The sequence below is a fragment of the Solanum tuberosum genome, unplaced genomic scaffold (assembly GCF_000226075.1).
Source record: "Solanum tuberosum cultivar DM 1-3 516 R44 unplaced genomic scaffold, SolTub_3.0 scf00015, whole genome shotgun sequence".
Taxonomy (NCBI): Eukaryota; Viridiplantae; Streptophyta; class Magnoliopsida; order Solanales; family Solanaceae; genus Solanum; species Solanum tuberosum.
This window is the reverse complement of record NW_006238941.1, coordinates 162161-178810: the sequence shown is the minus strand read 5'-3', so window position 1 is coordinate 178810 and position 16650 is coordinate 162161. Positions and strand designations below refer to the sequence as shown.

The 16650-nt window shown below is 31.4% G+C and overlaps 1 protein-coding gene and 1 long non-coding RNA gene across 3 annotated transcripts; both read left to right on the top strand.

The window, feature by feature from the left end:
- Window positions 1-804: 804 nt before the first annotated feature.
- On the top strand, window positions 805-2576 carry LOC102594818 (signal recognition particle subunit SRP72-like). Its single transcript, XM_015314516.1, is given in 4 exon segments — window positions 805-902; window positions 989-1276; window positions 1432-1658; window positions 1660-2576. Coding segments are annotated over 4 exon segments (1335 nt in total). The 5' UTR covers window positions 805-824; the 3' UTR covers window positions 2402-2576.
- Window positions 2577-9655: 7079 nt separating this feature from the next.
- Window positions 9656-13321, top strand: LOC107063086 (uncharacterized). 2 transcript variants are annotated; one of them, XR_001475077.1, is made up of 2 exons: window positions 9656-10134; window positions 10277-13321. It is a non-coding gene; the product is annotated as an uncharacterized lncRNA (long non-coding RNA). The 2 variants fall into 2 exon arrangements; XR_001475076.1 differs by having other exon boundaries at window positions 9657-10134; window positions 10407-13321.
- Window positions 13322-16650: the final 3329 nt, after the last annotated feature.

Below are 16650 nucleotides of genomic sequence, written 5' to 3'. Positions count from 1 at the left end.
CTTATCCGAGGAGGAAAATCAACTCCAAGCCAAAACATATTCAAAACATCATCTCATAAGGTCTATATGCAACTCATACTCAAATGCACATAAACATGAAGAAGTCAATCAGCTAACTTATTATTTTTCTTTTTCCCAAAATATTTAATCTTTTTCATGAACATGCACAAATGAGAAAATCATGGGAATATCTAAGACACATGACACCAAAGGAGTAAACCATGAGGGACTAAATACCTCAAGCTAGACGGGGGGAAGATATGAGGATATCGAGATATCCTATCGGCCTCGGGCACCCAAGATGAGGATCATGCAAATAATGCTTCTGTGTCTTTGATTGGTTATAATTGTCACTTGCCTTTTTGTTTTAAGTCTTAATGTCTTCTCTTTGATATGGTTTGGTTTGGTTTGGGGGGGCGGGGGGTTATTAAATAGGGGGCATGTTTATATGAAACTGTAAATTATAAGTTGTGTTTTGTAGGATGATTTCCTCTTTATATCTTGTAGACAATTGAATGTTGTTTGTTATTTGATGCCAGAGATCATAGGGTAAACTGGAACATCTATTTATGAGATGTTACAAGGGACAAACTGCATTCTGGTCTATTCATTTGGAACAATCGTAGATTGATATTTTCTCTCCTTTGTCTTTTTAAACTTCATGCATTTTTAGAAGTGTCAAATCAAATGTGGTAAAATCTTCCACTTCTTTGCAATTCTCTGTGAAACTCCCAGTTTTTTGCATGAATGAAATGAAAATATAAAAGAAAGATGAATATCTTATTGTGGACAATGGAATTACAGAATTGGTCAGGAAACACTAAATGGAAGAGAATTTAGCTGATGATGATGTTGAAATTGAATTGGCACCTATAGTTGTTCAAATTGCATATGTACAACAGGTAAATTATCTTATGACACGAGTTTGAGTAGTCTTCTTTTGCTTTGATAAGTTGCAATGATGCAAATTGTTTTTTTCTCACTCCAGATTCTAGGGAACACCCAAGAGGCCGTTGCATCTTATACTGATCTTGTCAAAAGAAATTTGGCCGACGAGTCTTCACTTGCGGTGGCAGTAAATAATCTCATTGCTTTAAAGGGTCCTAAAGATGTCTCTGATGGCCTAAGGAAACTTGATAAGCTAATAGAGAAAAGTGATGGACCAGAGAAGTTCCAACTTGCTCGTGGACTGGACTTGAAGCTCTCACAGAAGCAAAGGGAAGCAATATATACCAATAGGGTGCTGCTGCTACTTCATTCTAGTAAGATGGATCAGGTATATTATCTGTAAGATTACATGTGTTTGTAATGGTTCTCCTTTGAACATTTGATGCATTAGAAACAAGGGGACCCATTAATAGACATCCAATTGCTACTGTTTATTCCCCGAGTCTTTTTCCAATGTTTATTTTTGTCATTGGATTGTTACAGGCTAGAGAACTTGTTGGCGCTCTACCTGGGATGTTCCCTGGTAGCTTGATGCCTGTACTTCTTCAAGCTGCTGTACATGTGAGAGAGAACAAGGCTGCTAAAGCTGAAGAAATACTTGGACAGTATGCAGATAAGTTTCCTGACAGGTCCAAGGTTATCCTGCTTGCAAGGGCTCAGGTTGCTGCAGCTGCTGGCCATCCACAGATTGCAGCTGATTCCTTGGCGAAATCCTGACATTCAACACAAGCCTGCAACTGTTTCCACTATTGTCTCTCTCAAGGAACGGGCTGGAGATACTGATGGTGCCGATGATGTGTTTGATTCCGCAATCAAGTGGTGGTCAAATGCCATGACTGAAGACAATAAGCTCAATACCATCATGCAGGAGGCTGCTGCTTTCAAGCTCAGGCATGGAAGGAAAGAGGAGGCAGCACGCCTTTATGAACAGCTAGTGAAAAGCCATGGAAGTATTGAGGCTTTAGTTGGATTAATCCAGACTGCAGCCCATGCTGACATTGAGAAAGCAGAAGCTTATGAGAAGCAGTTAACACCACTACTTGGTTTGAAAGCAATAGACGTCGACAATTTGGAGAAAACTTCTGGTGCCAAGCAAGCCGAGAAAGGTCCAAATGCTGGTGCCACTGAAACATACGAAGGGAAGTGTAAGGATAAGGTGAAGAAAAAGAGGAAGAGAAAGCCAAAATATCCAAAGGGCTTTGACCCAGCTAATCCAGGACCTCCACCTGATCCAGAGAGGTGGCTTCCCAAGAGGGAGAGGTCTAGTTACAGACCAAAGAGAAAGGATAAGAGAGCAGCTCAAATTAGAGGTTCTCAAGGTGCAGTGGCTAAAGAGGCAGCGAGCAGTAGTGATACGAAGTCAAACCAGCCAGCTAATCCAAAAGGAGCCTCTCAGAATGCAGTGCAATCAAAGGCTTCATCCAAATCTTCCAGGAAGAAATCGAGAAAGTAATCCAACAACAGATAACCGTTGTTTCTTTGTTATTGTTTCCGTGGATTCTTTTTGCCTGATTCATTTAGCATTTCTGTTGTATAACATGAGTTAGTCTTGGAGATGTCCATTCATCTATTGTTAACTTTTTCATACACAAGGTTGTAGGGCAGGCATCTGAAGTTAACTTTAATCACTTTTGGATGGATGAGCTCTATTTTTTATTTCTTTTCTGCCTTGATACTTTTTGCTGCCTGATCTGCTGGGAACACGTATTATTCCCTATGTTGAAGGAAGTCGATTAACTAGAGAACTATTTAATTCACAAGATATTTTATATGTAATTTTCATTACTAAGTGGAACTACAAAGTTGTGTTTTCTTTCGATGATAAAAATTTGTTAAAATTGTTAAAATGTATTTTATGCTTACTTGTAACATCAAAGTACCAAACTTTGTTCAGGTAATGAGAGTCAATCATATTAGCATGACAACTAAAACCCAGCCCCTCCTATCATGACAATTTTCATGGACATATGAAAACATTACGTCTGACTTCCCATAGTGGTTGAATATAATTCTGCAATAACTAAATCACCAACAAATTAAAAAAAAAAAGCATAATGTGTAATTAGGATCATCTTGATTATGAGGTCAATAGAGTAATGACTTGGGGACTCAATTTTTTTAAAAAGTGAAATACTATATTATACTAAAAATGAGTTGTCCGTAGGGAAATTACCACACACTTTTCAGTTGTTCTCCTCATGGTCAGAATTATCGCATGAACTTTGACTTATTTGCATTTGGTTCCTTCTTTACTTTTTTCCCCCTTTTTTGGGAGGGGAGGGTGGGTCTTCCTGGAGCTTTTTGATCTATTGATGGCAACACAAGTTCTGGTAGCACATTCGATAAAATATATCATTTGCTTTTATCAAAAAGTGTGGTCAATTGATACTTGATAGGTTATCTTTAGATTTTAAACGTTAGATAAGTCAAAAATAGTCATCAATTTTCAGATATTTGTGTTCCAATGCAAACAAAAGATGTGTGAAGATATTGAAGTTTTGTGGGACTCTACAAAATATGTTCGATTCCTCTTAGGATTCTTAGAGCTACTTAACCTTAAACCCTATTTCATGCCGATATAAAGAGTACTATATTGCCTTGAAAAGACATCTCAAATATTTCACAATTTCATCGAATATTCATAAAGAAATCAAATCCAACGTATCCTAGTTCGAGAAAAACATTACTAAAAGAGAGAAGAATCAATGGAGGAACAGATTTGTACCCACAATGTTTATCAATAATATTCATGTTTCTTCATATTTTATTTGTGATTGCAATTTATTTTCTATCACCTTTGAATTTGTTGCAAACAAATTGGCACGCCTAGTGAGATCAAATCTGTCATTCATCTCTTTTCCCCCAAATCAAATATGTATATTTGAAGCCACAAAACCTCAAAGGTGGAAGAGTACGTACTTCAAGCTTCATCTTTGAGTTTTATCAAGTCTACCCTCCGACAAGACTTGAAGCAGGGGATATTTGTAGACATTGAAATTTTGTGGGACTCTACAAGACGTGTCCAATTTCAATTTGAATTCTATAAAATATGTTCAATTCTAGTTAAGGTTCTTGGAGGCTATCAACCCTAACGCCTAGTTCATGCATATATAAAAGATATTATATTCCCTTGAAAAGACATCTCGAAAATTCCATAAATTCATGGGATATTCATCAAGATATCAAGATGTAGCCTCATATGTTCGAGAAATAAGTCACTAACGACCCTCGAATTATGATGATCAAGTCCAAGTCATATTCTTAAGAGGGAGAAAAATCAAGGGAGGAACGGTGTACCTACACTGTTTATCAATTTTTTTTTATGTTTCTTTATATTTTATTTGTAATTACAATTTGTTTTCTATCACCTTTTAAAATTGTTGCAAACAGTGTGCATATGACATTTCATTCAATTGAAACCTTTCACACGCGTAAATTTTTTGTTTCAATAAGACTATGTCTCGATTCACTCCATCAATCACTATATGTCGATAATTTGAAGAACTCGTCATCTACTTATGCGATATAGTTTATTAATTGACATGTGAACTGAAAGGTCCCACAAAATTATTTAAAAATAAATTATAAAAAGACAATATTAAAAATCTATATTATTTCTAACTAGGTAATTTGCCCGCGCGAAATAAATAATAATTCAATTGAACTTGCAAATAATACTTTACTAATGTTCATACATTAACAATAATGGAAAAAAAAGGTTCTTAAAAAAATATTAGCAATATTCCAACATGAATTTGATTATATGTCATTATCACATAACTCAAGAACCTCTAATGAATGAATTATTCAGGAAATAATAAATCATTGGTTCTTTAATCAACATTAAAAGGAAAATAAAGATGAAAATAAGAATATATATATATACAAAGACATTTCGTAAGAAAAGGAACACATTTAAGTTGCATAGATTATACAATTGTGATATATGTCGCAGGGAAAATTCAAAAATTTGTTAACAGATTCAAAAAAAGAAATTACACTTGAACATGAAAGCAATTATAACTTTTGAACTTGCATAATGAATTTCTTCAATTGATAAGTGAAAAACTTCATATCTATGTAAAAGTAGACAATATGTAAGCTTATATATAGTAGTTTTAAGTTATAGAATTTTATATATAATATCAAAACATGAATTCTTGGAACTGAGTACAATAATTTATTTTTTGCACAATGAATATACCTACTATATGTGTATTTGTTCAATATAACTGGAGACAATAACTTTGCAGAAACATAAACAACATAGTTTAAAACATGTACTAAAAAATAACAATTAATATCATAAGCATAAATTAGTGACTGTAAAAAAAATACCAAGATATGTAAAAATAGAATGAAATAGAAAGGAAAAAATTGAGTCCATTGATTGCATAGTGTCCCCTTAAAAAGATTATTCCCCTCTAATACCTGAGGTTTAAAGAATTAGATCCTCTTAGGATGAAATGATTTTATTCACCAACGTATTGATACAAAAACAATGGTGTCAGTAAGTCACTCAACAGGAGCAAAGTACACGAATATTTAATTGTTCAAAAGAAGTTCAGAATTTTCGTTGTGTTAAAATGAGAGGAAATCCTTCTATTTATAGACAAAAAGGCAGTGTGAACAAATACTTATTGTGCCTTATCGGAAAGGTCACAACTCTTTGGAAATGTCACAACCCTGCGGAAAGGTCGTAATCTTTAATAAACATCACAACATTTCATGATAAGAGTCGCAACTCTTTATAAAAGTCCCAATTTTTCATAAAAGTCACAACTTTTCATGAAAGGGGAAGGCTAGTTTTAAAAAATAAATAAATTAAAAGGGAATCCTGATTTGTTGCGTCGCCCCGTTGGCAGGCCTAGGGTTCTCTTTTATATATATACTAGTAAAATTACCCGCGCTTCACGCGGAAATTTAATATTACGAAATTTCTAAAATAATACTTAAAATTTATCAGTCATTAAAACTAAAACACTATATTATCTTACATACAAGATTACGTAGTAATAAACATTATTAATAATGTAAAGGAAAATGAAAATTATAACATCTTATCATTTATCCTTAATAACATCAGCATAAATAATGACTGTAAATAGGGGTGTACAAGTCAAACCGTAAAGTCAAACTGAACCGACGAACCAAATCAAACCAAAATAAAAACCGATTTGTGGTTTGGTTTGATTGATTTGGCGGTTGAAAAAAAAAACGACCACTCTTGGTTTGGTTTGATATTAAAAGAGAAAAAGTCAAACCGAATCCAAACCAAACCGACATAATATATATATATATATATATTAACAATTTACTTTGTAAATATTTCGTTTTGTATTCAATTTGACTGTATCCTTTAATCTTATTAATTTAACATAATGAATGTTGATATTTCAAAAACAAAAAATTTGTACTCATGTGAATTTTACCGTCTTTACGAAAATTTCTATTCATTTAACATTTCTTAAGTTTAGTTTATCACACAGGTAAGTGAAAATATATTGGATCTCTTTTTCAAACACCGTATAATTGTAAAAAACAGAAAAACCGACTTTGCGTGGTTTGATTTGGTTTTTAGATTTAATAAACCGTCATAATTGATTTAGATTTTTTTTAATGAAAACCCAAACCAAACCGACCTATGTACACCCCTAACTGTAAATATACATGCCAGGCTCTGTACCATAAGCAATGGTGTCAGTGAGCCACTCAACATGAGTAAAGTACACGAATATTTAATTGTGCAGAAGAAGTTCAGAATTTTCATTGTTTTAAATGAGAGGAAATCCCTCTATTTATAAATAAAAAGGGTAGTGTGAACAAATGTTTATTGTGCCTCATCGGAAAGGTTACAACTGTTTGGAAAAGTTGCAACACTTTGGAAAGGTCACAACCTTTCATAAAAGTCACAATTGTTCGTAAGAGTCACAACTCTTCATTAAAGTCACAACTCTTCATTAAAGTCGCAACTCTTCATAAAAGTCGCAACTCTTCATTAAAGTCCCAACTTTTCATAAAAGTCACAATTTTCATGAAAGGGGAAGACTAGTTTTGAAAATAAATAAATTAAAAGGAAATTTTGATTTGTGATGGCTCCACGTAGGCGGGCCTAGGATTTTCTTTTTTATATATATATATATATATATGATATGATTAGGATGCCTAAGAAGAGGACAATATAAGGAAAGAAAAAAGTAAAAAAATCTTCATATTAAGGAAAAAGAAGGCACAACAACACCGTATTAAAATTTTAATACCTGCTATATAAAAATTTGGTTTTCATTCTTTTAAATAGGGTGTATTATTTTAAATGCTTAAGTACAATTTAAAATACGCGTACATATTTCAACTTCTTTCCATGCAATCAATTAAGAGGAAAACATAATTTTAACTCTTAACTCATAGTATTAGTGATACGATTTAGTTGGTTTATTTTAAAATAGTTATATTATATCGATACGATTTGATTAAAAAAATAAACGTCATTTTAAAATCACATTATTTTTAAAATACTTAAATGATGCTGGCATGCCTTCTTTTTCTTTAATATACATGGAGATTTGTTTTGTACTTTTAAATTTTTTTATATTGTCCTCTAGTTAAGCATTCTAATTAGGAATAATATAGATTTTTAATATTGTCTTTTTAAAAAAAAATTATCTTTAGATAATCTTGTGGGACCCTTCAGTCCACATGTCAATTAATCAACTATATCACATAAGTAATGTTGTGTGACTCACAACACAAAAAAAAATTCTCGTTCATAACTTCTTTAGTTTTCTCCACAATCAGAGAAGATGAGAGATAGCAAAGAGTAGTAGTTTCTAGCATTTCTCTTTTTGAAACAATATTTGCACTTATATTGTTGTTGTATTTTTATGTCTAAGTGGGTTTGGGCCGCTTATTCGGGGCTAATCCTTTTCTTGATTTACTTTATTTGGTTGTTGTGGCCATTTTATATGTTTGGACGTTAATTATGAATAATTATGTATTACTCCTTCCTTTCTACATTAGTTGATCATTTTTCTTTTTACACGCTTATTAAGAAATCATAAATAAAAAGATAATTTTACTAATTTACCCCTTAAAAAACTTCTTGGGAATTTTGCAAACAAATGTGAACACTTTCAAAAAATAAATTAATTACAACAGTGATAAAGGATAAATTTAATTAATCCTTTCTTGATTTAGAGGTGGACAACTAAGAGCCTGTTTGTCATTGTTGTTGGGAGGCCAGAAGTGCTTTTTTTGAGAAAAAAAACACTTATTTTGAAAAATTAAGTGTTTGGCAAATCCTTAAAACCGCTTTTAAATGGAAGCAGGAGCAATTTTTCTGTTGTTAGAAAGAAGCTAAATTTCTGCTTTTTAAGATTAAAATATCTCTTACATATATACATATTTCTATTCTATCCCTCCGTCCCATTTTATGTGATGTAGTTTGACTCGGCACGAAATATAAGAAAGAAAAGAAGACTTTTAAAATTTGTGGTCCACAATGAATTATAGGAATTTGTGTGGTTGTAAATCATTTCATTAAGGGTAAAATAGACATTTTATAGTTAAATTGTTATTTAATATAGAAATGTGTCATTCTTTTTTGGACTGACTAAAAAGGAAAGTAAGTTACACAAATTGGGACAGAGGGAGTATATAGAAATGTGATGGAGAGGACGACCACTGGCAAAACAGATATTATACCAATCATACAAGGGCAAAATTGTAATTATGATTTGTTAGCCATCATAAAGATTTTTTTGGGATAGTGTATTAAAAGTGACAAAGTAGTTTGTTAATTAGGTAGGAGTCCTCCAAGTTTTAAATATTAGGTAGAAGTGACAAATATATAATTAATATTAATGAAATTAAAAAAATCTTTCCTCAATAGCCCCAAACTTTTAACTTTTACACTTTTACCCTATATTTTTTACCTCAAAATACCTAAAATTTCACTAAAATATATGAGAAGAAAAAAGGCGGTACTTTTTTCTCACCTGCAGCGTCTTCAACAACTAATCAGTTGACCAACAATTAAACACAAACAACTGCAGTAGTTGTTGGGACAACTTCTGAATCGTCGGACAACTACAAGAAGTTGTTGGACAATTTTTGTATTAACAAAAATATAGTTATTTCTATAAACAACTAAATTGAATTCACTAAACCCAGCTGAAAAATGGACACAAAATATTTTTTATACTTATCAAAAATGCTCTTTTGAGTTAATTTCAAGTTCAAACGGAATAAATATAATGTAAAAAACAAAAAATATAATAGCAAGATGATGATGATTTTCTTCTTTATTAAACCCTAATCTTATCCTTTGAAATAGAAAAGAGAGGAAATTTTACCTTGTATTAGAAGTTACTGATTGAAAAGAAAAACACAACAAACTCAAAGAAGATTTGATGATTTTGAAGATGAAGAAGAATTTTTTTTTTGAAAAAAAAAGTCCCGTTCTTGGATTCCAACGTTCCCCTGTAACATCAGTTTTAAAAAGAAAATTGAATAAGTTAAAAGGTTTTTTCCATTCTTAATATGCTTCACAATTTAAAATAAAGTCTCCTAAGTTTTTAAAAATACTAATTTGGTCCAATATATTAATTAAGAGTTAAATTAAATTGAGGAAGAGATGAAGAGGCCCCACTTGTCCCTTTTTTTTAATTGGAGACTTGTGAGGCATTCTTACCTCATTTTCCCGATTTGTTATGTACATTCTAGAAGTATCTTCATCTCTCCACTCTCTCACTTTACGCCCATAAAATCTCATTACAATCTGAAAGTATCACCGATCTCCTTACTCCTCCATGGCCAAATCCTCGAGGGGCTACCCTCCATTGTTACCATTGAAACCAATCGAATTCAAACACAAATCACTATTACTCAAAATCAAACACCCAATCCCAATTAATTTTGACTCTGATTGAATCAAACCCTTCAAACAAATCTCGAATCACCCATTTTTATGAAAATTCTCTGATTTTTTTTAAACAAGGTCCGAATTGATGCTTTCTTTTTGGGGTTCTAAGGAGCAAAATTCTTTTCACTTTCTTAGTTGGATATTATGATTCTATCTTGTATTTCTTTCAATTCTATTTCTATTAAAACTACGTTAAAGAGTTAGTTTGATCAAGGTGGAAGAGTGTGTAAATTGACTGGAAACTACATCAGAGAAATTGCAAGTGGGTAAATATTAGTGTTTCTTCAATTTTGATGCTTTGTTTCAGATCTTTTTGAAGTGTAACATGGTTGCTTCTTTGATGAAAATGTTTGTCCTTTCATAGAGACAATAGATACTTATTTATTCAAATTTTCATTTTGCTGTCAGAAAATTGAATTAAACAAGAAGCAATTTGTAGCCAGGCTGAACCAACAACTTGAATATGGATTCTTCTTCATGTTCTTTTTTCACGTGAAACTTTTATAGTACTTCCTAATGTTAGTGTATGCTCTTTTAGGTCAAGAGGAATTCTGCATTATAGGATTCAATTTTTTTTAATGCTCCATAGAAAATAGATTCAAATAGTTTTCTAAGATATTTCAAAGTCGAAAGGGGAAGAGCTTGTAAATAAGCTGGCAAAGTTAAAGAATGAGAAGGCGCAAGAATTGACTCTGCAACATTTTTAAAAAATGTAAGCTCTTGAGCTCTTTTTGATATTTTCTATCCTAAATAGCAGTAGATTTCTTAATATTTGTTTAAGGTTCTTCATTTTTGCAACAGGCTGTTGAAATAAATCTCTTATATCTCAACTGCTTGCTGGTTATTTGATTTTTATGGCTCTCATTGTTAATATTGTCTTTGTGAATTATGTTGTTCCTCCCTTTTATAATTGAAGATATTGAGAGTGGTAATCAAACGTGTTATAAATTGTATCTCACAATCTTTTCATGAAATACATGTTACCTCCCTTCAACACAACTTATCGAGTTACTCTTATGATTATCAAGATTTAAATTGATTTTTCGTTAATCAAACAAGCTCTCCATATGATTTGCTTATTTAGAATAATGATTTCCATGTGAAATATTAGTAAAAATGTCTCATTGTGAGGTCTAAACCACAAGAAGCTTATTGTGAGCCAGAAGCATGTATTTGTGAATTTGATGTTTTTCGAAGTTTCAATAAAGTGAAGTACTTTATTTTGAAGAGAAGACGGGCAAAGGCCCTCATAGGGCATGGATTAGAGACATTTACAAAATTATTATTTCAAGTGATATGGTGATGGTTTAAGTAGAAGGCTGACACATGGATCTTTGATCTCTGCCTTATTCATGGCAAATTGAGAATGAAAGGATCATGTTATCGTCAATGGCTTGATGAATATTCAGAGTAAACCTAAAAATTTCTCAACAACTTGAATCCACAACCTTTTTGTTATTCTTTTTTGGTAAGCTGATTGAGAGAAATTGACCTAAAGGCTAATATTTGTAATTTCTATGTTCTACCTATTGGTTTAGAATTGTATGTGTGTGTCACAATATCACCGACTCACCGACTGAATAAGAAAATGATTAAAAAAAAAAGAGGATACTAACATAGAGGATAAAACTTGCCTCAAAGTTGAAAAATGAAAGAGACGTGTAGAGGTTGATAAAAAATGACCATATTAATATCTAAGGAAGCTTGAGTGCTCGACATCTGATTGTACTGAGGAAAAATATCACATGTAAAGGGGTTTACTTGAAGTATTTTAGATTTGTAAGAAATTGTGCTCTTCTTAATTGCTATATTAGCTTGTGTAGCATTGTTACTCGCAGGAAATACCTAGAATCTACAGTAAATGAATTATGTTTCTATTTCAGAAAAAACTTTCTTTCAATTATTGGATAAACTTATTTGTAAGAAAATTCTTCAAGTCCACTAAATGAGTTCAGTATATATGCTTCATATAATATTCTGCACTTCAAAATGATCCTCCCGAGTAGAGGCGACACTAGGATTTTGAGGTTATGAGTTCTGGATTCTAGAAAAGACAACTTGTTGAATTCTAGTCCAGAACTACTTCATTCTGCTAAATTCATGGACAAGCTTGTAGCTCTGCCTCTACCTCTGCCTCCGAGTATTCTTGAAGCTAAGTTGCAGTTTTTTTCCCACTGTAAAAAGATTAGTAGTCATTTTGGAGTGTGACGTGCTTAAGTGAAACGACATGTTCATTTAAGACTCTTATATCCGACCTCCCAACTTGCTCGGGTTGAGGCATCATAGAGAGTTTGATAACCATTTTCTATGTTACTTGATTTTTCGGAATTATTGCATTCGTGTTGTGGACATGCAGCCGGTGAAGTTTTGAAGAGTTCGACCAATATAGCTTTCCCTAAGCCTAAACTCAACTAGAAAAGGGAGAAAGCCATTCCAAGCTCTAATATCAAACAAAGATGCTTGGCAACAAGTTCAAAATTCAAATTGTGCTCTTAATGTTGGCTGGCAATAGTTATGTATTATACTTCGAACAATCTGGAATAATAAAGTGTGCATCAGGTCATTTTTAGTTTACCATTTTGTATGTTAAACGAAGTGTTTTAGTTCCTTTGATAGTAGTTCTTAAACATTTTTTCTGTTTGTTTGTGAAAATCGTGATAAATTGTTTGATTAGTTCGAGTAAAAGAAGTACAGAACAAGTATTGTTTATGTTGAAGTATCATTACTTTTTATATTGATGTCGTACACTTTGTTTTAGTTGCAGCTGCATTATCTATGTAGCTTTTACCATAATATTATCTTAGTAGTTATAGTATTGTTTTGGTAGTTTCTTGTCCTTTAATCTATGTTATTTTCTATCGTTCCATGTACTTTGATTATCGTATTGTAGTACTATTATATTATTATCTATTGTTTTTTGTTATTATCTAATGTTTCTTGTACTTTTGTAACTTCTTTTTCGGGATTGTTCTTCTTGAGTCGAGGGTCAATGAGAAACAACCTCTCTGCTTCCAGTGTTGCGGTCAGGTAAGGTAAATACTGCATACGTGCTATCGTTCTCAGACCCCACTTTGTAGGACGACAATGGGTATGCTATTGTTGTTTTATTGTTGCCTTTTATTGTGGTTCCTAATATATTGTTTTTTACAGGTCCCTATGTAAAGCATATTTCCGCTATTAGTAATTTGCAGAAGCAAATAACTTGACGGAGTAGTACTGAACAATTTTTGAAGAAACATTTAAGCAACTGAGTAATGGTGTTCTGTCACAATTTTTTAGTATGTGATTGTAAGATATACTAATGGGTTTTTGTGAAGTTGAGACTATGTTGGGAATGAAATTGGTTCAATTGGCTTCTCAATTATCGTAACTTCCCTCCACTTCCTCTACTACTCAACCTGTGACCAGTGTGGTTGTGTTTTCACCTTATATATGAATCAATTATTGTCTGAATCTACTCCCTCCTTTCAAGGCTTCTTCTGTATCCTTATTTGTACATATATAATTACTAGTAAAATTATCCGCGCTTCGCGCGAGAATTTAATATCACGGAATTTATAAAATAATACTTAAAACATATCTGTCATTAAAACTAAAACACTTTTTTGTCTTACATATAAGATTATGTAGTAACAAACATTAATAATGTAAAGGAAAATGAAAATTATTACATCTTATCATTTATCCTTAATAATATAAGCATAAAGTAATTATTGTAAAAATACATACCAGGATCTGTAACATAAGCAATGGTGTTTGTGAGCCACTCAACATGAGTAGAGTACACAAATATGTAATTGTGAAGAAGAAGAAGAGGTTTATAATTTTCGTTGTTTTAAAATGAGAAGAAATCCCTCTGTTTATAGACAACAAATGGTAGTGTGAACAAATATTCATTAAGCCTTATCGGAAAGGTTACAACTATTTGGAAAAGTTGCAACCCTTCGGAAATGTCACAACCTTTCATTAAAGTCGCAACTTTTCATAAAAGTCTCAACTCTTCATTAAAGTTGCAATTTTTCATAAAAGTCGCAACTATTCATAGAAGTCGCAACTCTTCATTAAAGTCGCAACTTTTCATAAAGTCACAACTTTTCATTAAAGGGGAAGACTAATTTTGGAAATAAATAAATTACAAGGGAAGTCTGATTTGTGATGGCGCCATGTAGGCGGGCCTAAGGTTCTCTTTTATATATATATATGATATATGATTCTTTTCGACATAGATATGCAAGTCTGAAGATAGATATTAAGATCATGAAATTTGAGCTACATGTTGAAAATTTCGAGATCAAACCTAAGGAGGTTATATCCTAATTTTGAATTGAAAAAATAATATTCATGATATTTTGAAATGATAATTTGGTGTCATGTTCACGCAAAAAAAACTACTCAATTCAAAATGTAACTGTTGGGCCCGTGCTATCACGGGCCATACCTATCTAGTTTATCCATATATCCCTTATTAATTGATTAACATATCTCATAAGTTTGGTTAATTTTCATTCAAAAAAATTATTTTTTTATTTTATTTATGTTTTATATTATTATTATTTATATATCATATTGTATATATTACTTTACATATTATTTTACAGAATTAGAAATAAAAGTAACAACAATATTTTTGTAAGATTAAAAAAAGGTAACAATTAAAGATTTAGACCCTCCCATAAAAGTAACAAATAACAAATTTCTCTTTTCTTAATTTACGTATTATTTTATTTTAGTTTGATTTTTTTTAAAACTTTAGAGTATTATAACAAAAAAAGAAGAAGATAATAGCTAAGATTGGATTTAAAAAAAAAAGGTAACAAATAACAAAATGATTCATCTTTTCAATATTTTTCAACAATATTTATCTATGTACAATATTGATTGAAAATTTGAATATGTAAATTTTAACTAATTAAATTAAAAATGTAATTAAAGTTTTTGTCTTAGATGTTTAAAATAGTTTCTCTTGACAAAAAATAATCTTAATATTAAAAGCAAATTGATACTTATCCTTTTTCGTAATTTAACTCTCAAAAGCACTTTTTTTTAAAAATTAGGCAAACACAAATTGCTTATCAAAAACACTTTTTAAATAAATTTGCCAAACACAAATTGCTTTTTTTGAAAAGCACTTTTCTGAAAAGTTATTTAAAAAAAACGCTTCTAAAAATAAGCAGCTTTTAGCAGCAGTGCCAAACAAGCTCTAAGATGAGACACTTATTTTTAGAAAGATGATCAACTAATATGAGATGGAGGGAGTATTGCAATGGAAAAGAATAAAAAAAAATATTCTTAAAATACACGAAATTGAAAAAAAATACCCACATTAACAGTTTCATTTTAAAAATGCACTTGTGGAGTGGGCAAGGCAGAGAAGACAGGAAAACACAAGCTCAAACTTCAGCATTTCCATTACCTGCTCCAGTAAAGGAAGCATTTCCTGTGAATAAGAACTATTGTTGTCAATACTTTGGTCTAAAAATGACCTTCTCATTAATTCTTTGAACCAAAAATATAAATATTGTTACTTTTGGGTAAAAAATGTCTCTTTCCCGAATACACATATTGTTTCTTTTTCCTTTTAAACACATTATTTTCCTAATCAATATAAGACATATATATAAGATCATAGTAACCTCATCACTAATTTTTCTTTAGATAATAATTAACAAAATTCTAATAAAATAGAAAATATTATTATTTTTTAATCTTTATTCTTGAGTTGAAATAGGATAAACATTTCCTAAATATTCATTGATTTTAAAGTTAATATAAAAAAATTATCAATAATAACTCCATCGATGATATTTTGTTCATTTGAAGCAATGTAATAGGTTTTATATTTTATGGCGTTATTGTTGAACTTTAAAACCAATGATCATACTAGCAAATGTGTATCCTTCTTTAATTTGAAAATATTGAGAAATAAAAAAGTTTCTTGTTTTATTCGGAAAACAAATTTATCGTTATTCAAATGAAAAATAATGATAGATTATTATGATCTTATATATGAAAATTAATGATGAGTTACAATATTTTTATCAAATTTTAGAAAAAGAACATTTTAAATCCAAAAATAGCAAAAACAACATTTTTGAACTAAATTATTAGGGGGCTGGTTTGAACCAAAATATTGACAAAAAAGATAATTTTGAAAATAAGATGACATTTTAATTGACGTTTTCTCCGTCCGTCTGTTCAAAACTTGGGGTTTGAATTAAAGGTGACATTAAGGTGTCAAAATAAAGGGGCGGTGACATAAGTCTTAATTATTGAGTGTAGGTGACAATTATGTGATTAATGATTAAGGATTGTGGAGTTGCCCTCAAGTTTATAAGTTGGCAGTTTGGTCCATTGAATTAAATGAGGGGTAAAAGGATAAATCACTAAAACCGAATTTAACCAATTTTGGTGGTAACCAAAATTGGAGGGAAGCCACCAGCTGTACCAAAAGGGGGGAAATAAAACATTTTTCCCCCGTATTCCTCTTCTTATTCTTCTTCTGCTATGTTCTTGCTCTCTTGCTCTCTTCTTGCTTGGTTGCTTGCCTTTTTTCTTCCCGTTCTCTTCATCTTCTTCTTTTGTTTTCGTACATTGTTAGTCTTGGCTGCTGGTCCTTCTTGAGCTCTTTTCATCTTTTTGAATCAGATTTAGCTAATCTAATCAGTGGACCAAATTTCGTTCTGTATCAATTGGAATTACTTCATAAGTGATTAGGTTCACACATCATTATTTTGGTAAGTAAAATTAATAGTTTTTTGAAATCATTCATCATCATCTGGGTA